The 21463-nt window shown below is 54.7% G+C and overlaps 7 protein-coding genes and 1 non-coding gene across 8 annotated transcripts; 4 read left to right on the top strand and 4 right to left on the bottom strand.

Moving 5' to 3' along the window:
- The first annotated feature begins 300 nt into the window (after window positions 1–300).
- Window positions 301–1803, top strand: SODALDRAFT_378843 (YeeE/YedE family protein). The gene is made up of 2 exons (XM_028615003.1): window positions 301–726; window positions 849–1803. Exons 1-2 carry the CDS (start codon window positions 581–583, stop codon window positions 1699–1701), a joined length of 999 nt encoding a protein of 332 aa, XP_028466471.1. The 5' UTR covers window positions 301–580; the 3' UTR covers window positions 1702–1803.
- A 463-nt stretch (window positions 1804–2266) lies between these two features.
- Window positions 2267–2778, bottom strand: SODALDRAFT_359772 (endoribonuclease L-PSP; the record flags this gene model as incomplete). Its single annotated transcript, XM_028614206.1, has 2 exons — window positions 2267–2555; window positions 2675–2778. The coding sequence occupies 2 exons, from the start codon at window positions 2776–2778 to the stop codon at window positions 2267–2269; spliced, it is 393 nt and encodes a 130-aa protein (XP_028466470.1).
- Window positions 2779–3158: 380 nt separating this feature from the next.
- Window positions 3159–6383, bottom strand: SODALDRAFT_167986 (actin-like ATPase domain-containing protein). Its single transcript, XM_028606986.1, has 3 exons — window positions 5801–6383; window positions 3670–5677; window positions 3159–3585 (listed from the first exon to the last, which is right to left on the bottom strand). Exons 1-3 carry the CDS (start codon window positions 6138–6140, stop codon window positions 3540–3542), a joined length of 2394 nt encoding a protein of 797 aa, XP_028466469.1. The 5' UTR covers window positions 6141–6383; the 3' UTR covers window positions 3159–3539.
- Window positions 6384–6877: 494 nt separating this feature from the next.
- On the top strand, window positions 6878–6964 carry SODALDRAFT_t122. Its single transcript has one exon. It is a non-coding gene; the product is annotated as a tRNA-Trp (tRNA).
- Window positions 6965–7723: 759 nt separating this feature from the next.
- On the bottom strand, window positions 7724–10022 carry SODALDRAFT_339983 (LAS seventeen-binding protein; the record flags this gene model as incomplete). Its single annotated transcript, XM_028612904.1, has 2 exons — window positions 7724–9714; window positions 9797–10022. 2 exons carry the CDS (start codon window positions 10020–10022, stop codon window positions 7724–7726), a joined length of 2217 nt encoding a protein of 738 aa, XP_028466468.1.
- A 2808-nt stretch (window positions 10023–12830) lies between these two features.
- On the top strand, window positions 12831–14870 carry SODALDRAFT_359768 (hypothetical protein; the record flags this gene model as incomplete). Its single annotated transcript, XM_028614205.1, has 7 exons — window positions 12831–12837; window positions 12923–12984; window positions 13066–13100; window positions 13563–13748; window positions 14232–14321; window positions 14667–14705; window positions 14831–14870. 7 exons carry the CDS (start codon window positions 12831–12833, stop codon window positions 14868–14870), a joined length of 459 nt encoding a protein of 152 aa, XP_028466467.1.
- SODALDRAFT_333281 (signal recognition particle 68 kDa protein) lies at window positions 14614–16987 on the bottom strand. The gene is made up of 3 exons (XM_028611927.1): window positions 16743–16987; window positions 15537–16673; window positions 14614–15443 (listed from the first exon to the last, which is right to left on the bottom strand). Exons 1-3 carry the CDS (start codon window positions 16931–16933, stop codon window positions 14903–14905), a joined length of 1869 nt encoding a protein of 622 aa, XP_028466466.1. The 5' UTR covers window positions 16934–16987; the 3' UTR covers window positions 14614–14902.
- Window positions 16988–17571: 584 nt separating this feature from the next.
- On the top strand, window positions 17572–20916 carry SODALDRAFT_339981 (coxI translation protein CYA5; the record flags this gene model as incomplete). Its single annotated transcript, XM_028612903.1, has 2 exons — window positions 17572–17909; window positions 18069–20916. The coding sequence occupies 2 exons, from the start codon at window positions 17572–17574 to the stop codon at window positions 20914–20916; spliced, it is 3186 nt and encodes a 1061-aa protein (XP_028466465.1).
- Window positions 20917–21463: the final 547 nt, after the last annotated feature.

Raw genomic sequence — 21463 nt, 5'->3', positions numbered from 1 at the left:
ACTACATCGTCTGCACTGAACAACTGACAGGTCTACAATGAGGTACACGGTCTACCAACGACGGACGGTCATGATTCAGCTATCATGGCCTAAGACCATGAAGGTTCTTCGCCTATGATGGACGAATGGACGCCGCCAAGGAACTCTAAAGGACCCCGGAGGAAAAGTCCCCCGGGTGTCGGCGAACAAAAAATCCTTCTCGAATATCCCTAAGACGTTGCATTATTATTAATCTCCCTAGACTGATGAGCGTCGCCGACGAAAACAAAAAAACCCAGGGAATTGTATAAGGATGGACCGACTCGACAAAGCCCGATGGCCGATTAGACGAATGCGTCTGCTGCCCATCTTTGGCGATTTTTTTTTTCTTCTCTCATTTTTTCTTAGCTTTGCCCATTCCTTTAAAAGACTCATAAACCGACATATTACTCCCCTCGACTTATTACGTCTTACTCAAATCATCTAAACTATCCCAGGTCGCATAAACAAGAGTCCGCTTCTTCTTCTCCTTTTACACCTCCTCATAAGAAGGCCCTTCACGCAAATCTTCAAAATCGATCAGTCACATCGTTCCTTAACCATGGCGACAACCCTCCTCTCGGGTGCGTCATTTGGCGCTGCCCTCGTCGCCGCCGGCGTCCATCAACCAGCCGTCATCCTAGGCCAGCTCAAGTTCGAAGACTGGCACATGCTCCAAACCTTCCTAGCAGCCGCTGCTAGCAGCTCGTAAGCCCATGCCGAACACCGTCTTGAATTGCCTCACCGAGCGGATTACAATTTACACGAAAGATGATCACTCAAAGGCATTCATTCCCTTTCTAACCAAAACAATGTTATCATCAATACAGATTAGTCGTCGTCGCCCTCGACAAGCTCGATGTCCTGCACCCTAAACCCCGCTCCGCCTCCCGCCTCGGCCTCTTCGGACCGTACGACGGCAACATCCTCGGCGGCGCCCTCCAAGGGGTAGGGATGGTCCTCGCCGGCGCATGCCCCGGCACCGTCATCCCGCAAGCAGCCGTCGGCCTCCCCACAGGCCTCTACGCCCTGGCCGGCACCTTCCTAGGGGGCGTCGCCTGGGCCGGCTTCCTGGGCCCCCGCCTCTCTCGGTGCGCCGCCTCCGCTCCGCCCGAGGACCCGCGCCTCACGGTGCACGAGCGCGCGGGGATCAGCCGAGCGGCCGGTTTTTTCGCGTTCCAGGCCGCATGCGCCGCCGCCGTCTACGCCTGCGCCCAGTACGCGCCCGGTTCGCATCTCGCCGTCGTCGCCCCCGCGGCGGGGGGGCTCTTCATCGGCGTCTCGCAGTTGGTGTCCATGGTGTCCCGCAAGGCGATGCTGGGCGTTTCGGCGTCGTACGAGGAGGCGGGCCGGTTGTTCTTCTGGCTGGTGCGCGGCGCCCGCGACGCGCTTCCCTCGTCGAGGAACGTGCTGTTCGCGGTCGGTGTGGCGGGCGGAGCTTGGGCTGTCCAGGCTGCCGACCCGGCTTTTGCCGTCCCGGCTGCGCAGGGGGATGGGCTGCTGCCTGTTTCGCCCCTGCTTGCGGTCGCGGGGGGTGTCTGCTTGGCCGTCGGCGCTAGGATATCAGGGGGTTGCACTTCGGGGCATGGCATCAGTGGTATGTCTATGTTCTCGACTTCGAGCTTTATTACCGTAGCAAGTATATTCGGGACGGGGGCCTTGCTCGCCTTGTTGTTCCGCTAAGAGGGAGGCATCGGGAAATTGTCCGTTACGAGGAGCTCGCATCTCAGACCTACTGTACTGTATGTATCTAATGACGATGAATGATGGTTGTTATTGAATTCTGTCGGCCTGTTACACTAGATATGCCGTTTGACCGGGTGCTGCATCTGAGACACACCTGGAGCGACATCTGTGTTTGGTATTCCCAGGTGGTACGAATTCGGTAAACCCCGGCCGGCCTGTGGCTGACATCGCCGACCGTGTCCGGCTATAAAGCACGGGCATCGGGGACTTTGATGTACTCTGTATCTGTACTCTGTACTCTGTACCCTGTACCCCGTACGGTTACGGACTACGGACTACGGAGTACTTATCACGACATAGACCAGACTTCGCCGATCCGGCCACCAGAAAAAACATGTCTGCGGTCCATGGATTTTTGTGGATTTTATTAGTCGGGTTTTTTCTTCCTTCATTCCTTAATTTTCAGCCCTCCCCTAACGTAACGCTCGCCCACCGTCAACTGCCGAGATGACCACTTCTCTCAGCCCAGACCCAAAGGCAACCATGCTGTAATTCATGCCCGCTACCCCTCCCGAGGCCTCCAAGCCGTAACCTCAATCTCAATCTTCATGACCTCCTCCATGAGACCCGCCTGCACCATGGTCGCCGCCGGCCGCACGTCGCCGAAGCACCGTCGCAGCGCCGGCCAAGCCGCGGGGAAGTCGGCGCGGTCGGGGAGGATGTACCGCACCCGCACCACGTCCGACAGCGAAGCGCCCCCCGCCTGCGCCAGGGCCGCCGCGATGTTGCGCAGCGCTTGTTCCGTCTGTTCCTCGATGTCCGGGGATATGGTGCCCTTTGCGTAGTCGTAGCTGTTTCGGATCGGCGATCATTGTATGTTAGTCGCCGTTTTCTCGTCCCATGATTATATATATATGTTATATATTATATGCCTTGACATTCGGCGTCTCCCCGGAATTCGTCCACCTACCCTGTGGTCCCCGAGACGTGGATGTAGTCTCCGGTCACCACGGCACGAGAGTATGCTATCTGCGCTTCGAAGGCGGACCCCGAGCTGATGTTGATTCGCGACATGGCCGTTGCCTTGTTCGTCTCTTCTTTTCCTCGAGCTGACGGGTGAATCGGACAACAAGCTTAAATGCGTTGTGGTGTTGGGTAGGGTGTATGAACCTGTTGTCCTTCTTTTCTTTTCCTTTCTTTTCTTTTCTTCCCCTCCATGTCCTTTTCAATTACGGATCTGGGACGCATAGGGTAGATAACCAGCTCGTCCCCTACGCCCTTCTGACTCATTTCCTCCAACAGGGGATACGAATGGATGTGCATCCAAGACCGAATTAACCCGATCTTACTTAGACTATCGTGATTGCTAATCTAAAGGCCTCATGCAAGAGCTTGGTGAGCAGTCTTAACGTACACCGTTGACGCCGAAGCATCTTCCATTTTTTTCTTCACTTTTTGTTTATTTTATTTTGTTTTATTTTCTCGCTTTTCAACACATACTACCACGCTATCATGATGGATCACCACGATGGTCGATCAGCTTGATCAATAACCACCGTCTTGCCCTACTATATTTCGGGTTGAATCCACTACCGTAATTCCCATCAGACCTTGTCGAGTCTCCCGGTGGTCAAAATCGTAGCTGCAAGGGACGGATATACACAGCTAAGCCAATGTTATAAGAGTAGCCAACAGTGAGCTACAGGTTCTCAGAACCTTCTTCCTGTTTCTTTCTTTTGTCTCCCGCCTCCTGTCAAGAATGTATCATGTTTTGCTCTCCTTTTTGCGGAGAAACAAACGTAACTTTTGGTGTGTCGGTCCGGGTTTGTGGGGGGTTACTGCAGCATCGAATGCGTCCGAATGCCCTTGGGTCCCAGTTCACTGTTCATGCCAAGTTAATTTTTTTCTTTCTTCTTTTCTTCTTTTCTTGCTTTCCGGAGACAGAGAGGGAAAAGGACAACATACTTGTACTCAACTCGGCTCAAGCTCATCAGCTTCTGCGCCTCCAACCCCGCCATATCTAGGTTATGAACGCAAAACGCAAGACGGGCCGCCACCTGTGCGCCCAGGAACATGGCCTCCTCAAAGCCGTTCTTGTTCCACTCAGACAGGTACGTCGGCAGCGCCGCCAGCTTGATGCTCGTCGGCGTCTGGCTGTGGAAGTGGATCGAATGCTGTTGCGCACCGCCGCCCGCCGCGCCCTCGCCCGCCGCGCTGCCCTGCGGGACGGGCGTAGAAGGGACGACGCCGAGGGACGACGCCGTGGTGGCGGCTTGGAGGAGCGGGTTGACGCCCGACGACGACGACAACGCGCCGGTGGGGAGCAGCTGGTGCGGCGCCCCCGACACGGAACCTGTCGGCGTCTGCGACCCGGTGCCTGTCGGCGTGGCCAGGTTGGACGGCAGCTCCGAGGTGAACATGGTGGCCGTGCTCGGCGAGATGAGATGGCGCGCGTTCAGCGTCTGCACGATGTTTTCCTTGAGGCCGCGTAGCCGCGCGCCGTTGCCGACGAAGACGAGGTTGTCCCAGCAGGCGGGGCGCATGTACATGTCGTCGACGTTCTGGATCGTGTTGTAGATGGTCCACACGATGCGGTCAATCTCCGCGCGGTCGGCAAAGGTGAAGCGCTCCAGGCCGACTTCGATCTCACGTCGCACCCTCCTGTTGTGCGTGACGGTCTGGTGCGATGCTGCTGCTGCTGCCGCTGTTGCTGCTGCTGCCGCTGTTGCTGCTGCTGCCGCTGTTGCTGCTGCCTCCCTGGCGGCCGCACCAGGTGCGGGCTGGTCCTCGGTCGGCGGCTCCGTCACTTGTTCGGTGGTCGAGGCTGGCGCGGACTCGGTAGCGGTAGGCTTTTCCTCGGTGGCCGTGGCTTCAGCGGCAGGCTTCGAGTCGTCCGTCATTTCCACGTCGTTGCTTTCGCCTTCTTTGCTTTCACCTTCTCTGGCTTCACCTTCTCTGGCTTCACCTTCTCTGGCCTCGTCCTGCTTGGCCTCGCCCCCCCTATTTTCTCCTTCCTTGGCACCTGCGCCCCCCGTAGTATCTACGAGAGGCACCTCCTCCTGGACGACTTCCTCGTACTGGAACACATTGCGCATCCTCTTCGAGTTGGGTAGTCGAGCCGTCTTGGCAGCGTCGGCTTCCTGGCCCTTGGCCTTGCGACCCTTTCCCTTTTCCGTCTTCTCCTTCTCCTTCTTCGCCAAGAACTCCCGAGCGTTGCCGCTCGTGACGATGGTCGCCACGTCCAAGACGCCATCGGCATCGGCCCCTGGCAGGACGTCTGCTTCATCGCCATCAGCCGCCGCCGGCTTGTAAGGCTCGTTGACTTTGGGAACTTCAGGACCCGCGGGCGCAGCCGTGGCGGTGGTAATGGTGCTGGTGCTGGTGCCGCCACTGCCACTGCCACTGCCACTGCCGTTGCCGTTACCACTGCCGTTGCCACTGCCGTTGCCACTGCCGTTGCCGAGCGGCGCAGCTGCTGCTGTCGACTCGGTCGGCAGCTCCATAAACTTCGGGTGGTCCGGGGCATAGGGTAGCACTTCGCAAATGGGGCTCTTTTTCAACTGCTCGGCCATGTCGTAGGTGAAGCGGCTTCCCTCGAGCAGTTCCAGCAGCTTCCGCGTGAACACTTCGCCTCCCGAGATGTCGCGCTCCGGCGAGGGGTATCCCAACGCCCTGTGGTTGACCACGCGGCCCTCGTAGATGCAAGTCACGTCGACTTTCTCGTACCCAATGTCGACCACCGTCATGTTCCCCCACTTGAGGCCGTATTGCGTCGCGATGCCGCTGTGGATGAGGCAGAGGGCCGGCGTGCGGGTCTTTTCGAAGATGTACCGAGTTACAGTCTCCGTGTCGGGGCGCGTCCACTGTGGCGATGCCATGAGCATGATGGGCGTGTTGTGATATGTCGTCGTGAGAATGCCGTGTATGTGATCGAGAAAAGCGAGAAATGCCTCCATGTTGACGATGCGACCGCCTGTCGAGAAAGCCTCAAGTCAGTAATGAAAGACACCCAAAAAAAAAAAAAAAAAAAACCTTACAAAAGAAAATCTCTTCCTTCCCCACCCCATTATCTCTTCCGCCCCTGGGGTTCACTGACCTTGCATGGGGTACACGGCGCCTTCTTCTGAATCGGTATCCTCTACCCATTCCCACTCGTCCATCTCGGTAGTGGAGGACGCAGGAGGAGCCGAGGCAGCAGCTGTGGAAGCAGATGTAGCGACAGCCGTAGCGGCACCATTGCTAGTGACCTTCTTTTTGCGCTTGAAAGTATGGTACGGCCGCCATTTGTCGCCCTCTTCGTCCCTGAACATGCGCGTGGGGAACCGATGCGCGGGCGGCGTAAGCTCAGCACAGCCCAGCTGGGCCATGGTGGTCTTGCTGCCGGGGCAGATGACGAGGACCTGATCCTCGCGCCATTTGCCCGCCTGGCTCGACATCTTCGGTGTTCTCGTGCCTCTGCCTTTGCTGTGCCTTTGCCTGTGCCTGGGGTCCTCGGAGACCTGGCAGACGCGACGGTTGGTGGCTGGAGAGTTGCAAAGTCAAAGTTGCGATTGTTCGTTGGGGTTGGCGTCGGGGTGCCGGCGGGCGGATTGGTACTGGTCCTGCTGCGTCGCGTGGGCGTGGGCGTGGGCGTGGGCGCGGGCGTGGCAAGGTTGTGCTTGACCGGATTTTGACGCGGTCGGCGGCGTAATTGGTACTTTCGCAGAGTTGACACAGGAACAGGACGAAATGGCGGAACAACAGCAGGAGTCCCATCTTGGTCCGTGCTTTCAGCCGCCCTGGCGCTTGTCGGTGGAGCCACAGGTCTGCTCTCCTTGCCGATTGGTTGGTTAGACGACGTGTCGGAGCCACGCCATTCGCCAAGCCTGAGGCTAAGGTAGATAGAACCTGAACCGACAGACAGGGCCACCGCCACCACCGCCGGTTTTCGGGTGGGTGTGTTGCCCACTGAGGCGTGTTCCTATCTGCGACTGCCCAGTCAACTTGATAATGGCAGACAAGGAAAAGTTGCCCTGCTGGCATCGTGGGCCTACGTAGGGGTTACACATCACTCCGTTGCGCTTCATGGAGCATCCGGGTGAAGCTCTTGAGCCCTTTAGCATTCGCCGTGATAGTCCTCGATAACACCAACTAACCCAGAAGCAACCAGAATGAGTGCATCACCGGCATCACTGGGGGGTTGGCGCAACGGTAGCGCATTGGATTCCAGATCAGACATGGAGCTTCCCAAAAGTTATCGGCTCAAATCCGATGTCCCTCGACCCTTGAATTTTTGCCCTATTTTTCTTTCCTGTTCCCTCCCCCGAACGGTCTCAATCTCCAATGTTTGGTGTGAAGCGCGGCGAGATGTGGAAGTGAGTAATGTGAGTAATGTGGCCACTTGGGGATCCGAGCCCCGTTCAACCATCTGAGTAGACGGGGCCCAGGTTGAGCTCTGACCCTGCCCGACCTTTCACTTCAGCCTTGAAATCCTGCGCCGCGTAGTTCAAGATCACACCGTCCAAGCAAAAAGACAAAAGAAACTTTTTTTCCTAATTTAAAAAGAAAAAGACATTTTGCTCATGATTCTTCATGATATGGTTCCCGATGGTGCCTCTCTTGCGCCGAGCCTTGTTCCCATCTCAAGAGATCCCCCCATGCCGACTCCTTCCTAAGGTACGAAAGTATTATATGATACATTGTCGCCAGTCACAAACACCCCGTCCGGTATATCTTGTCAAGTCAGCTCGATCATTGTCAAGAGCCGTACTTCCATAATTCGCTGCCAATACCCCTGCCCTGCCCTGTCCTCCGGTTCAATGACATTCCCTTTCCTGCATAGGCAACCGCGGTACCAAACCTGTAAGCTCCCTCATTGCCATCTATCGTTACAACCATACCGATCGATGCACGGTAAACATAAAAGTGAAAAATCAGGCCTCGAGAAGTCGCCTGGAATGTCCGACAGCTGAAAAGCGGACCGGAAAAAACGATAAGTAGAAAAGGTCGGCGAGGTGAAAAATATATGTCGCCGAGTCGATCAAGCCACAGAAACAGGCCTAGGCGACATGGACTTGGTTTCCGCTGTGGGATTTGCGCTAAAGTCCGCCTTTGAGTGTCTCCTCGCGCTCCTCTCTGGTGGAACCAGAGTCTCCGATGTGTCCCGAGGTGGAAACACGACGGGTGTGAGATGACTCGGGTTGGCCGAAGCGTCCGGGCAAGCTTCCATCGTTAGGGTCGTCTCCTCTTCCTTGGCGGCCTCTTTATCTGAATGCTTGCCTTCGCTCGACATGGCCACGGCCTCTCTCGCTTTCCCTGGCGATGATGGTTCGGAGACAACGGGGATCCTTTCTGGCTCGTCAGTCGTCATCTCGTCGGAAGGCTTCTGGGGCGGTGGCTCCAAGTCCGTCTGCGTAGCGATAGGGACGTGATCATCGTTCGCCAGATCGCTCTTGCTGGCGCGAGACATCCGAGCTGGGCTTCTTGTAGGAAGGGGCGGGGCTATCCGCTTCGGGATGTTCACCAATGCCCCTCTTACGTTTATCGGAGAAGCAACCACGGCAGTCCGCGCAGCCGGTTGCACCGACGCCACCTCCAAGATGACGGGTTCCTCGTCGTCATCATCCATCTCTTCATCTTCATCTTCATCGTCGGCATCGTCATCGTTGCCGTTTGAGTCGCGTGAATCGTCGTCTTCCTTCTCGTAAACACTCGATGCCTTTGTGGCAGCGTCGTCGAATATGCTGGCATCCGTTCGTGAGTGCCCATCCGCACTCGCGGTGCCGTCTGTTACAACGACGCTGCGGGGCGAGTAACTACCGCTCAGGTGCCTTAGTGGCGTGAGGTCAACCTTGGTGTAATCCACTTCTTCTTCAACCTCGCCCCGCTGGTTCCGCTCCTCCCGTTGTTCCCGCTCCTTCGAGTCCTTACATCCGGCCTTCTCACTTTCGGTCTGTTCGTCCATGCCATCTTCACTGTGGCTTAGATTCGGCGTTGTGCTCGGCGTCTGATTCTTTTCGGTCTGCGTACATGCATCCGACATCTTGGTCCTCTCCGTCCTACCCGACATATAGCTGGCTCGGTTGCTCTCCGTCACATTAGTCTCGCTCTGCCGGCTGAATCGGGAGAAAGCGGGACTCGAAGGACTTGGGACATATTCGAAGTGGCGGTCGCATGGCCTATGACGGGTTCCGGCTTCTCGAATCTCCAGGCCCGCCATCTCCAGAGCGAGGATACCGAAAGGATCGGGATCATCGGAGCTCGGGACGCCAAAGGTAGAAAAGACGGGCGACGAGGGAGACTCGCGTGGTGTTGCGATCATGGCGTCCCCGGGACTGGGTTGCGTAGCGAGTTTGTTGATAACGGCCATGTCGGCATCAATCCTTCCTTCGGCCATCTTGATGACCTCGGATAGCGGTCGGGTTTCGTCGACGCGCCTTGACACGTTCCCGGCAGCTATCTGCGCGGGGGTTACGCTGCTCTGGTAGAACCGTTCGTTCTCATTGCCCCTCTCGGTCAAGATACAGCCGTGGAGATTAACATTCCGAGATTGACCCCTGGCTTTGAGATAAGTCAAGACACTGTTGTCCAGTTCTCTCCATTGCAAGCTTTCGTCGGTCGAATCAAGCGGAATGAGCGGCCCTTTGGTGAGGCCGATGTCTTCGCCCAGCGTAACACTAGGCCTCGTAATGAGGGTCTCCAGAGACGTCATGTTGTTGACGACCAAGACACAGTCGTAAACGTCCACGCCAATGATGAAACTCAACGTTGGGGTATGTAGCAGAATGCCTGAGGGGGGAGACCATGTTCCATCCGCTTTCCGGGAGATCAGAATGCCCGATCCTCCCGAGCCTGTCATCCAAAGGCCTGACCGCATGCAAGTGAAGATGGCAATTCCAGCCGCATTTTGAATGATTTTCCGAGGAATTCGTTTGAAGACTTGAATGGGCGTTTGCGGTTCGGAGGGAGCGGAAGAAGTTCGGTGGTCGTGGTGTTCGTCATCATCGTGCAGAGGAGCGAGGTAGCCATCAGCTGTGGGTGGAAAGAAATATGGTCAGCAGGGAACGAGGAACGAGAAAACGTCTTGGAGGAGCAAGGGACTGCACTGCCGTACTGGAGAAGGACTTGAGGATCCTGGCGGCGCGATCGCATTCTCTGTCGAGCGTCGCAGGCCAATAATCTTCGCGGACAATGGAGGGGGCTGTGGAGAGTCTGTTAAGATGAGCTGATCGCCGTTTTTCGGAAGCGCCGAATAATCTTTCGAGGGATGACTTGGTCGCCGTGCTAGTATGAGATTTCCTTTTATCCCGAGAAGGGAGGAGGGCAGAGACGCGCTGCATGGTATGGTGCTGCGTGCGCTTGGAATGCAATTATCTCTTCACTTGTTGTGCATGCGACAAAAAGGCACTGCCGTGGAGCAGTACCTTGCGCCTTGTCGATAATTTTCGTGGGAGGCTGTCGAAGTAAACGCTGGGAGTTTGGAAGGACACAAAGACAGGATGAGGCAACCTCCTCTGCCTCGTCCGATTTGAAAGGGCAGTGGGGTCACACTTTGCCAGGTAGGCAAAAGGAGGCCGTCATCGAAAGCTGACAACAAGAGAGAGGATCCAATCAGCCACAAGAAATGGCAGTATGGGAAGTGTAAGCGCAAAGGTGATAGTTCGTATGATATGTTGACGGTGTTCAGGAAGAAGAGGAAGGGTAAATAGGGATGAGAACAGAAAGAATAGTAAGAATAAGTGTAGGCAGCTTTGACAGTTGGATGGGTGGCGGCCAAGCCAAACAGGGCCAGTTTGACCAGCAGGTATTGCTTCCTTCACGCTACATGCACCGCACAGCACACGGCGTAGCGCAGGGGTTGGTTGTTTGGTTGTTTGGTTGTTAAGAGGCAGCTGGAAAGGTTAAAGCTTGGATTGATGGGCCTTCTCTACACGTAGTTGATAGACGGATAAGAGATGGAGTCGGAGGTGGAGGGGTGGCCAAACTCGAAAACAGAATGAGACGCTCGTTGGGTTATCCGGTAGGTGTAGGATTCCGGGTTGCGGCTGGAATTGTCACTAGGGCCAGAAAAGAGATAGTTTGGGGATGGGGGGGGAGGATGAGATCTGGCCGATGGGTTCCATTCTGACGGAGCAGAGGCGGGGACCGCGAAAGGCTGCTGGGATGTTGCCTACAATGTGCAGACAGGCAGGGGCTGGTGGGCATGATAGTGGGTCTCCGTGGCTTTTGTGGCTCGAATCAAACTTGAATGATTAAATTGGTGCGTTCTCCGAGGTGAGTGACGTGGGCTACCCAACCTTAAGTATTACGAAGTACTGCTGTACTCTGTACCTTATGGGGCACGGATTCTCGGTAGTGCTTTTTCGTGGCGAGCTTCCAAAAGCTAAGGTACCTAGGTAGACAGAACTTGTGGCTGCCCAAGGCAAAAGAGAATAATACAGCTGATTTGTGTGCCTTTGAAGAGGCAGGCATGTGAGACTGAATGGAAGTCACGCTTCCTCTTCAGAAAGGGACTAATAAGCCGAGGAATAAGAAGAAGAAAAAATTGAAATACGGGGATCATCGCGGACAAAATGAACCAATACATGCATTCCGCAGAGGGGGCCACACAGAAACGGAGCAAGCAGCTGTCAACGGTAGTACGAAGTACAGCGGTTGCTTATGAATAAGGGATAAATAAGTTCCAGTGTTTCCTCTCTTGGATTTCAGAGTGAGTGCGATCAACATGATATTTAGCCGCAACTCGACGCTTTTGCCTTTTTCTTCTTCTTTTTTTTCTTCTATTTTTTTGATATCCGTTTGCTTTGCTTTTGCCGTATTTCCGGCGAACCAAACACCGAAGAAATAAGAGAAGGAAAAAGAAGGCACCAGCACTCCTCTCATTCCGCGCCGAGTTTTACCACCCAAACCAATCAACAAGCAATGGATAAACTAGAACGTCTGACTTGCGTTTGGAGGCTTGTGGTCAGCAGCCGGCCTGTATATACACTAATACTACGTCCTCTGTCCCACGTAGTGGAGTCCTGAATCATGACACTGGGCCAAAGACAAGTGTGAATGTTTTTCCCATCACATCGACGTCTGAAACATCCGGCGGTGCCTACTGAAATGAATACGAAGGGGACGGAATGGGGGGTTGCGGTTGTGTGGTTGAGAAAATCCAGTGCTGATGGCTTTGGAATCTGTATGTATTATATGCTTTTCACGCGTGCGACATGCCAGGTTCGCAGTGGTCGTGACCTTCGGGAAAGTTCAAATGACGGCCATTCCATTCTGTCATTCAAGTTCCCGTCTTCAATCCGAGTACACAGTACCTTATGCATGGCCCAAGCTCTCTCTTTCCGTAGCTCAACTCAACAACCTCCGACGGAGTAGTGACGCAACCGATACAGGGCAAGCCACCGTTTTGTCCAACCTCGGAATGAAAATCATATTTAGGTAGGTAGTTAACCGACAAAAGCTAGTATGCATAAGGTAATACTTCTTAGTTCAAGCTTCTTGCCTTAAGGTATATCAAACGCTTGCTCGCTCTATTGCCATCTCCGCTTGATCACTCACTGTACACACACCGAAGATCCAATTCAAAGTCCTCCGTAAACCTGCCACCAACCCACGGAGGGCCATAGCGTATTACGGCTATGGAGTACGGGTAAGATAGGTATTAGGTGTGTTGGAATCTGCAACCGTCAACGACTCCACAGCCAGTCAATCAATTGGAAAAAGAAAAGAAGCGGTGCATTCCTAGATGGTAGTTCCAGGCGGCGTTCCTGGCGCGGATGCATCCTTTCCCTATCCGTCCACGACCACATCTCATAGGAGACACTCCTTTCCAATCCCGGCATTCGGAGAGTCATGTCCCTAAACCGATCTGACGATTGCGAACCGGACCTGCATTAGGTGGAGGTGCAATCAAAATCGCATGCAACGGACTGATTGGCTACCGAGCTCTGTAACTGAAAGAACAGTAATTATTTCTCCGAGTATCGAAGCTTTTGTCTGCCTTCGTAACTGATACCGGCGTCCCTCTAGGGAATCAACCGGACATCCCGCTATACGAAGTACGGAGTGGTTAGAGTGCCCTTTTCACATTTTGCTTCTCTGGTTTTTTATTGCGCGTCTAATACGTGGGAAAAATCTACGGTCATTAGATGGCTTGTCGAGGGTTGAATGATGTGTTTGGAATCTAACGTGTCCCAAATGGTTCCATAATGTCATGTATGAAACCCCTTTTGTCCTGCAGATACCATCTACTCCTGCATCGACCTACATCTTGACGGCTTCGCCGGTGCCGTTCATGCCGCCGTTCATGCCACCAGCCGATGCACTCTGCGCGGAAGATGAGGACAAGACTTGATAATCTGTTTGTTGGACTATCGGATGCAGTCCGGACCGGAGAACCGGAGGGGCACTCGCATCTAGTGCAGAGGCACGGATCACACAGATTTTGAGATTCCCCGGTCCAATACTATTCGTATGTAGTCATTATCCGGGAAAAGGAAAATAATAAAGGAAAAAGAAGAAAGAAAAACTAGCCACGGCTCCCCACAAGTGCGCCAGGTCGAGACCTTTCGGCATATATCGCAGACACACGTTTCACAAGACAAAATTAGATGAGTGGGTATGAGATTCGGGCGAAACCTCCCTCTGGCAGTTATTAGTTCCTGCTAGTGAGGTCGCTTTAGCCAACTCCAAGACATCGAGGCCAGAGAAAAAGGAACGACGCAGACGGATACAAGACCACGAAATTACAAAATTTTACACTTCGCGCAAAAGGTACCTCGGCCTTCCCGTCCGAGTAGAGAACTTTTCATCAACCCCCAACCGATGAACACGACTTCTAGGCCTCGGCCCGCTTCCAGTTCATGATGGTCAAGTCCCAGCGATCCCCCGCGCTTGCAGAAACTCGACCAGTCCGACAGCATTTGCTCCACCTTTGACACGGACCTACCCGAGGGCGGCACTCTGGATTGTGAATACGGAGACACACATCCAATGCTTCTAAAGTGTGGTCATAATCGCCAGAGGACAAGTCTTGCGACGAATGATTGCCGTGGGAATACGTTCCTGTGAACCTGCATGGTTGATCCCATTATCCCCCGATCGCCATCAACAGTGCTTCCCCCCCCCCCCTTCTCCAAACCCCCAGGTCTGGCTTTCTCTTTTAATTAATAATGGCCCGACGCTTCATCCGGGCTCCTACCAGAGAACCTCTCGGAAGACAACAAAGTCGTTGAACTAACATTACGTAGTCTCTCCTTGCTTACCGAGAGCCTGGGGCCCGGATGTATCCGTACACGTGTACATACGGAGTACAGGCGGCCCCGTAGGATCGGGACCGGTGTGGGAGGTGGCTTGATATCGCCGGATCCGTCGTCTTGCACTCTTAAGTTGGCCGGCCATTAAAAAGACCTTTGGATGCTTGCTTTCTTTGGGAGGAGGAAAAAAAAAAAAAAAAAAAAAAAAAAGAGGCTTTACCCGTGTCCGTATCCCGCATTTCCAGGTTTCTTTTGCCCCCCTTCCCTTTTCTTCTTTGATTGTCTTTTCTCGAGTCGCCCCGAGTTTTATCATGACCTGGACATCAAGGCAACCGGATTCTCACAAGTCCTGCATAGCCGCGAATTGCCATTTCCTGTCCAGAAGTTGGCAAGGACAGTCCCGACCGGACTGAGTCGCCTATCACTAACGCAATGGATCCTTCACTACCTACCTAGGTAACTACTATCTTGCCTTATGGAGGTTGATATCTACCTACCTACTACCTACCTACCTTACAAAGAGATACATACGAAGTACCTGTCAAATCCTCCCCTTCTCCCTACCTTATCCTTTCTAAGATAAAACTTTTGTGCCTATCCTACTCCATATATCGTAATGAGACATGGATAACATTAAGATGGAACGAGAGGGAAACCTACGTATGTTATTCAGGGCCTTACGGGGAGCGCTTGATCTAGAGCTTGACTTCAACATGTCGTTAAATTCAGAGTATTGCCCAGCACGGAACGTGAATCTGGTCCGAACAAGTGACCAAGTCGTTGATTGTCATATGCTGTCATTTTTTCTCTTCTCATTTCATAGTCTCAATCTATGATCATCTCTGCGGTTAACTTTCCCCTGTTGAGGTAGCAGATGTTTTCGCCATGCACAGAAGCAAGGAGCAGCAAGGCATGACAAGAAGGAGCCGGTGAGACTCATGAATGCAACCACCACGTCATCTGATCTACCTCCCAAATCCGAACCAGCCCTTCTTCCGAGACTTTTCGGCCTCGGCCGACTCGGCCGACTCGGCCTCGGCCTCCTTCTTCGCTTCTGCCGCGGGCTTCGCCGGCTCGTCGAATTCGGGGTACTGGATGTAGTTCCAAGCAATGTCGAGGAAGATGGGCTTGACGGGGATGGGAGCGACTTTCGGTGGCATTTCCACGAGGTTGGTGAGGTCGACGGGGCCGATGGGATACTCGTGGAGACGCTCGATGAGCGGCGCGCGTGGGCCTTGCGCAGCGTACTCTTCCTCGGCCTTCTTTTGCAGGTTCTCCATGTGGACCAGTGCGCGGAAACGCAAGACCTGGCCGGAGAGGAAGGTCTTGAGGAAGTCTGCGTCCTCGGCCGTCGGTTGGATGTTGCGTGGCGAGCCGGCTGGTGGCTGCGGGGCTTGGGAGAGGACGGGCGCGGCTGTCTGAGCCAAGTCGTGGGCGTGGTTGATGAGTGCCAGGGCATTGGTGGTGTTGCCGATGATATCGTGGGAGCGGGCAATGGCAAGAACCCTGGATAAATGTGTCAGTGCTGAGGGGTGAGAGAGGGGGGGGCCAAAGCCGGGGAGAGGGAGGACAAAGGTCTGTCGGGTGTATTCGACTTACTTGAGGGCTTGGAAGTAGGACGTTATGGCATGCAACCACTGGGTAAGAGGTTCATCGGCCGCAACACCAGGAAGTTCCTTGACCGACTCGACACTCTGCAGGATACCTTCGTAGAGTGCAACCAACTCCCGCAACTTGCCTGCTTTGTACCGCGGCCTCTCTTCCCTGCTTCTCTTGGCCGCCGAGGGCTCCTTCTTGGTTTTCTTACCCGACAATTTCTCGTAGTTCTCGACAGCTCCGTCCCGATCACCCGTGAGAACGCGGTTCCTCCCAATTCGCCAACTGATCATCTCGTAGTTGACAGCTGTTCGGGTAACCTGCAGGCTCTGCATCCGAGAATCGCTCTGTGATACGCCTTCGCCGCGGAGCTCCTCGATAGCATTCTTAGTTGCATCCACGGCATCCTGGGTCGCGGTGAGAATCGAATCGTAGGCACTAGCCACCTTCTTAAGTTTGGCATCGGCAAGGGAGGAAAGCTGCTCAACCAGGCGTCCCTTCGCCTGCTGGACCCGACCCCAGGCAAGTGCGATGGCGGCATCTTCGATTTTGACCTCACGGGAGCGCCAGGTCAGCGTCCTGGGGACGCTTTCTTCTGCAGCGTCTTGTCGGGACTGGGCATCGCCTTGGCCCAAAGCACGGGCATCAAGCTCGTTTACCTGCTGTACGATCCATTCGTCAGATTGAGGGAAGGCCTTCCTGGCAATTGTGGCAACAGGCACGGTGCGGGGCGTCTTAAGCTGATAGGCAGCGTAGCGAATGGAAGGGTCGATGGTCTCGGATAAGAGGTCCTTGAACATGTCGCTCGCCGTGGCGGTGGCGAGGGCGCTATAGACGATGCGCGCAACAGCATAGGACTCGACGCAAGGCTCCCAGCTTTGCTTCTCGAACAGAGCGGCGCCCCTGATGAGGGCAGCATAGGCTTGCGACTCTAGCCTGTCGTTACGAGTCGCACCAGATTCCGGCTGGGCCAGAAGCACGGCAAGAGATTCGGCCAATCGAGCAGCTTTATCAAGACGGGAAACAATATGCTTTCGAGTTCGAGAGTTGATTCCCTTGGTATCAGCAGTGTGGGCGGCCCTCATGCTCATGGCATTGGCCCAGGCACGCTCGCTCGTGAGGAGAATAAGATGGGCATATCTGTCGAAAGCAAAAATCAGTTAGCACCTGACGTCTTATCGACTGGAGTGTAGTTTTTCGTTGACGTACTCGTGATTCTGCCCAACATCTTCAGCACTGAACTGGTCCTTCTTCTGGTACTTGCCGCGATTCTTTGTGGCAATACCAAGCCTCTTCCGAGCCTTCAAAAGCTTCTTTCCGAGTTGCGCTTGGTAGGTGGAATAGTCACCGTATAGGAGGGCGGCGTCCCGTTTCGAAACGATGAATTGAGTGATGTCCATGTCGAATAGCTATTCCTGGGGGAGTGCTTGCGAGAGGGACAAATTCAGTGTTGGTTGTCCCTCCTCAAGCGCAGTGATGCCTTTGGTGGGGATACGTACCTACACCTACACTGGCACAGTGGCTGGCACACAAAAGATAGTATTAGGTAAGGCATGGAGCCGAACACTTGTAAGGTAATTACTAATCCGATGCGTTCAGCCTCATCTGCGCCACTACGCCACACTCCTCAGGCATGGAAACGGAACCGCGACTTGCTCTGTACGCAATTGATTTCTTTTCTCACTAGAATGATCCGACATCGAGACCTCTCCCCGAAAAAGTCCGACTCTTTGGGCTTGACCATCACCTCCACTTTGTCACCATTATTCTGTCCTCCTTTGCGGTTCATGCTGTCTGAAGCATACTCCAGTTAGTCTGTTTGTTTTGGGCCTATCCAAAGGACTCGTCGAGCTCCTTGCGACCACAAGGAAAAAAAAAAAAAAAAAAAAAAAAAAGGCTCGTTCGCCGCATACAACGGAGACATCATTCGAACAACATCCGAAGAGACGCCAGCATGCCTGGGTCTATTCCTGCGGCTCTATCTTGCGTACAATAACATAACCGAACAGAAGACGGCCCCGGAATCGAGCTGCACCCGATGCTGGAAAGAGCTGCCTCGAGTTTGGAGCCATGCACCCTTCGGCATTCCATCCCAGCATCGGTCAGGACTCGACGCAGGCTCCACACCGGATTCTGGCAACATGGTGCTGCTGCCTTAGACCTATCCCCTCTCTGGCTTGCTACTGCCCAGGATCCTCAGGACGCAAACGATACAACTACTTCGGCCAATGCTCCAGACCGGCTAAACGCTTCAACCTTCTTGCTCGACTTCCTCTACCCCCGGGGCACTATCGCTTTTTTGCGTAGGCTTTCGCCCTCCATAGCGGACCGAACGACGTCAGCCTCTCAAACACACGTCCAATCGCGATCACGGCGGTTTACCTCGACCACCCGCGAAGCATTTCTATCAGCCTCCGAAGCCAGGGGATCCGCAGAACCGACCATTGCGGATCAGCCACAGCCGAACGGACTTGATCAAGATGCCCTGCCTCAGCCAGTACACCAACAATGGCAGGATGCGACAAATCAAGATAGCCCAGCCGGGGCTGAGAACACAAATCTGCAAGGGACGTCTTTGTCGCCAAGCTCCCGGCTGGATCTGATGAGAAGGCTCATGGCAAGATCCGATACCGAGTTCTTTGGCCAGATCTGGGGACATTGGTGTCTTTTGGAACCCCCACAGCAGAAAGAGATTCGATCGCGCGTTATCACCTATCTTCACAAGTCCATTAACCCTGAGAATTCGAAGAGGGTTGTCCAGCTCTTCTCGCAACTCGGCATTGACTCTTGGGATCGAGACACCGTCACTGCGGCAGTCGCCGCAGAACTGCGGCTGGGCAACGTGGATGCGGCCTTGGACGTCTACCACACGGGTCTCCATTGGAGACGCTTAGTTGGCGGGTTTACTCACCTCGTGACCCACGGCCTCCAAACTTCAGCCTGGGACATGGTCTGTCGGGTTTGGGACGCCTACGGCAACCTCCGCGCTGTCGAGGCTGTCGAGTTTGGAAACCTGGATGATGTTGCCGCAGCCATCCATGACCTCGGCGCCCGGGTACTGCAATTTCAGGACTACCTAGTCGCAAGGCAAAGCGAAGACCAGAGTATACAGACCGACGCAGGACCGGAGCAAGCAAACGATCCCACGGAGGAGTCCGTGTCCGCCGCACACACCCTTGACCTGTCCGACATTGGTCCCACCAGCATCTCGAGGCTACTCAAAGGCCTAGCTAAATGCGCCCTCCATCAGCCCTGCCAGCCCAACGAAGCCCTGCCGATACTCAAGATTCTCAGGAAGGCCGACTTCTACTACATGTACATCAATCGAGCCTTCGAGGAGCGCCGAACAGCCTGTGTCCCAGACATCTACCGCGTATACCGGACATTATCGAGGTTCAAGCCCAACTGGAAGATGTTGCACGACATGTTCGAACTTTTCTATCCTCATGATGTCTTGGGCCTCGAACAGATCTATGAAGACTATCACAAAGCTTTTGGCGGTCTTGATCAGTGGGGGTGTCAGAAGTACTTGAAGTTCTATGCCTCCCGTGGAGATGTGAGGTCCGTCCGAAGGATGTGGACGACCTACGTGAAAAAGTATAAGGACAAAGGCGTCATTCAGGACCCGGGAACCTGGAACCACGTGTTGAACGCCTATAAGAACCGGGGAATCGTGGAGGACACACAACAGGCGTTCGACGAGATGGTTGCCAGCAACAAGGCGACGCCAGACGTGGTCAGTTGGAATATCCTCCTCAGCGCCTATACCAAGGCGGATCGCTACGACGATGCCATTGCTGTCTTCGAAGACCTTTGCCAGGCCGTGAAGCCCGATTCGGTCAGCTTCGGGACGATAATGGCCATGTCTGGTTCTTTGGGCGATCTCGACTACACCCTGGAACTATACCAGCGGGCCCGGTCACTGAAGGTCCAGGCGCACTCCGCGGTCTTTGCCAGTCTTGTCAACGCGTACTGCCTGAACAACAAGATTGAGGAGGCTCAGAACGTTTGCATCAATGCGAGCACGAGGGAGATCAGCGGAGATCAAGTGGATCTCTGGAACTGCCTCCTCAAGTACCAGGGCCACAGGCGGGACCTCAAGGGCATCTATCGAATCCTGGATCTCATGAAGGAACATGACGTGGAATGGAACGCCGCGACGTACGATCTCCTCATGCGGTCTCTGGTCCTCAGCAAGGAAGCCCACTATGCGTACAGACTCTTGCAGACCGCCGTCGAGGACAAGACCTTCCCCGTCCGGGAACGCCACTTCGCCATGGTGATGTCGAGCGCACTGAGGAGCCGCGACATGTCTCTGGTTCGATCTGTCGTGGCTTTGATGTCCCGCACTGGTTACGCCATGTCGATGAAGACGTCGATTGCTGCGGTCGACGCCGAGCTGCGACGGCGTTTCAAACCGTGGGAGCAGGGCTCGGGGGAGATCGACGCCGACCAAGCCCGAGAGCTTGGCCGAACGCTCGTGGACTACTACGAGCGGATGCTACGGGCGGGCCAACGAGATGATGCCCTGTTCGGTTCGGAGCGAAAGAGCACGATGCTCAGCGACCTAGGCGACGTTGAGCACCTGCGTTCTCACGCTTCCACGGTCCAGGAAGCCATGGAGGTCCTCATCCAGTTCCGCGACTTCGTCTCCGTCGAAGAGCTGCTCCAGCTCTATTCCAAAGCCGTGACGGGCCGGCCGTTGCAGAGGGAGACACTGCCCCTCCCGATGCTCGAATCGATGATGCTCGCCGACCTCCTCGACGGCAAGCACGACAAGGTCAAAGAAACATGGGCGTACGCCTGGGACTCCGCCCTCCGACTCGGCCGCCCGGCCTCGTACCAGAAGAAAAACAAGCCAGGCGTCCTGCCACGGTACCAGTACGCGCTCTCCGGCTCCATCAACACGATGCAGCGCGTCCTCCACACCGAGGGGGACCACCGGGGCCTCGTGGCCCTGATCGAGAAGATCACGCGCGCGGGCTTCAAGCTGCATAGCGGGCACTGGAACAACATCTGCCGCGCCCTCGCCGGCATGGGCCAGTGGCTCGCGGCCTGCACGTTCTGCGAAAACATCCTGATGCCCAACTGGATGGGCTGGGCCGCCCGGCGCGTCGTCTCGCAAAGGGCCCGGAACTCGTTGCCGCTCGAGCGCCGCCGGATGGGCAACGCGCCCCGCTTCCTCCGCCCCAACGCCGAGACGCTCGTCCTCCTCGCGGATCAGTACCTCGTGCTCAAAAAGCAGGGGCCGTGGTCTGACGAGGCGCGCCGCGTCCTTGCCGAGTTTACAAAGAAGTGTCCCAAGCTGGAGGACGCTTTCCGGACGCGTCTTGAGCTCAGTGAGCAGGGTCCTCTTAAGCCGGAGATTAAGGATGCGTGGTAAATCAACATATTGTTTTTTTTGTGGTTTTTTCTTCTTCTTGCGTCTCTGTTGTTATGGATTTGCTGGCTCTTTGTATGATATTTGAGAATACTACTAGGTTCTCTTCCCTCTCTCACTCTCACACACGCACATTCACACACTCAGACACACATGCTGGCGGAGTCCAGTGGTTTTGGTGTAGGATAATCTCGGGAGTTCCTGTTCCCAACCAGCATGATAGATTGACATATAGAGCTTCCGCAAATGTATCCATCCCAAGAATATTACGGCCAAGTAAATTCCATGTCGAGCTTAGCTGTAGTTTTATTTCTGGGTAGGATTAGAATTGTATGAACCGGTCATGTCAATCGTCTGAAAAGTCGCCCCAAGAAAAGAGCTTGGGGGAGAAAACAAATGGTCATTCTCAATGTCCTATTCCTCTCATGTCTGATGACTTTGCACAAGCTGGTAGTTGTTCCTATTCCCAAGATGAATATCCCCATAAACCCAACGTAAATGACCAAAAGAGACTGCAATATCCAGAGCCCATCCCAAATTTGCAAATGCT

The sequence above is a fragment of the Sodiomyces alkalinus genome, assembly GCF_003711515.1.
Source record: "Sodiomyces alkalinus F11 unplaced genomic scaffold SODALscaffold_5, whole genome shotgun sequence".
In the NCBI taxonomy this organism is placed as follows: Eukaryota; Fungi; Ascomycota; class Sordariomycetes; order Glomerellales; family Plectosphaerellaceae; genus Sodiomyces; species Sodiomyces alkalinus.
This window is presented reverse-complemented; position numbering and strand designations above follow the sequence as displayed.

Excerpts from the sequence above, each read along its gene's own strand:
- SODALDRAFT_378843 (XM_028615003.1), top strand. The coding sequence starts at position 581 with ATGGCGACAACCCTCCTCTCGGGTGCGTCATTTGGCGCTGCCCTCGTC. Across the intron at positions 727-848 it reads GCAGCCGCTGCTAGCAGCTC|ATTAGTCGTCGTCGCCCTCG; the intron begins GTAAGCCCATGC and ends TCATCAATACAG.
- SODALDRAFT_167986 (XM_028606986.1), bottom strand. The coding sequence starts at position 6,140 with ATGTCGAGCCAGGCGGGCAAATGGCGCGAGGATCAGGTCCTCGTCATC. Across the intron at positions 5,678-5,800 it reads CGCCGTGTACCCCATGCAAG|GCGGTCGCATCGTCAACATG; the intron begins GTCAGTGAACCC and ends CTTTCTCGACAG. Across the intron at positions 3,586-3,669 it reads TTGAGCCGAGTTGAGTACAA|TGAACTGGGACCCAAGGGCA; the intron begins GTATGTTGTCCT and ends TGGCATGAACAG.
- SODALDRAFT_333281 (XM_028611927.1), bottom strand. The coding sequence starts at position 16,933 with ATGGACATCACTCAATTCATCGTTTCGAAACGGGACGCCGCCCTCCTA. Across the intron at positions 16,674-16,742 it reads GATGTTGGGCAGAATCACGA|ATATGCCCATCTTATTCTCC; the intron begins GTACGTCAACGA and ends TGCTTTCGACAG. Across the intron at positions 15,444-15,536 it reads TCCTACTTCCAAGCCCTCAA|GGTTCTTGCCATTGCCCGCT; the intron begins GTAAGTCGAATA and ends ACATTTATCCAG.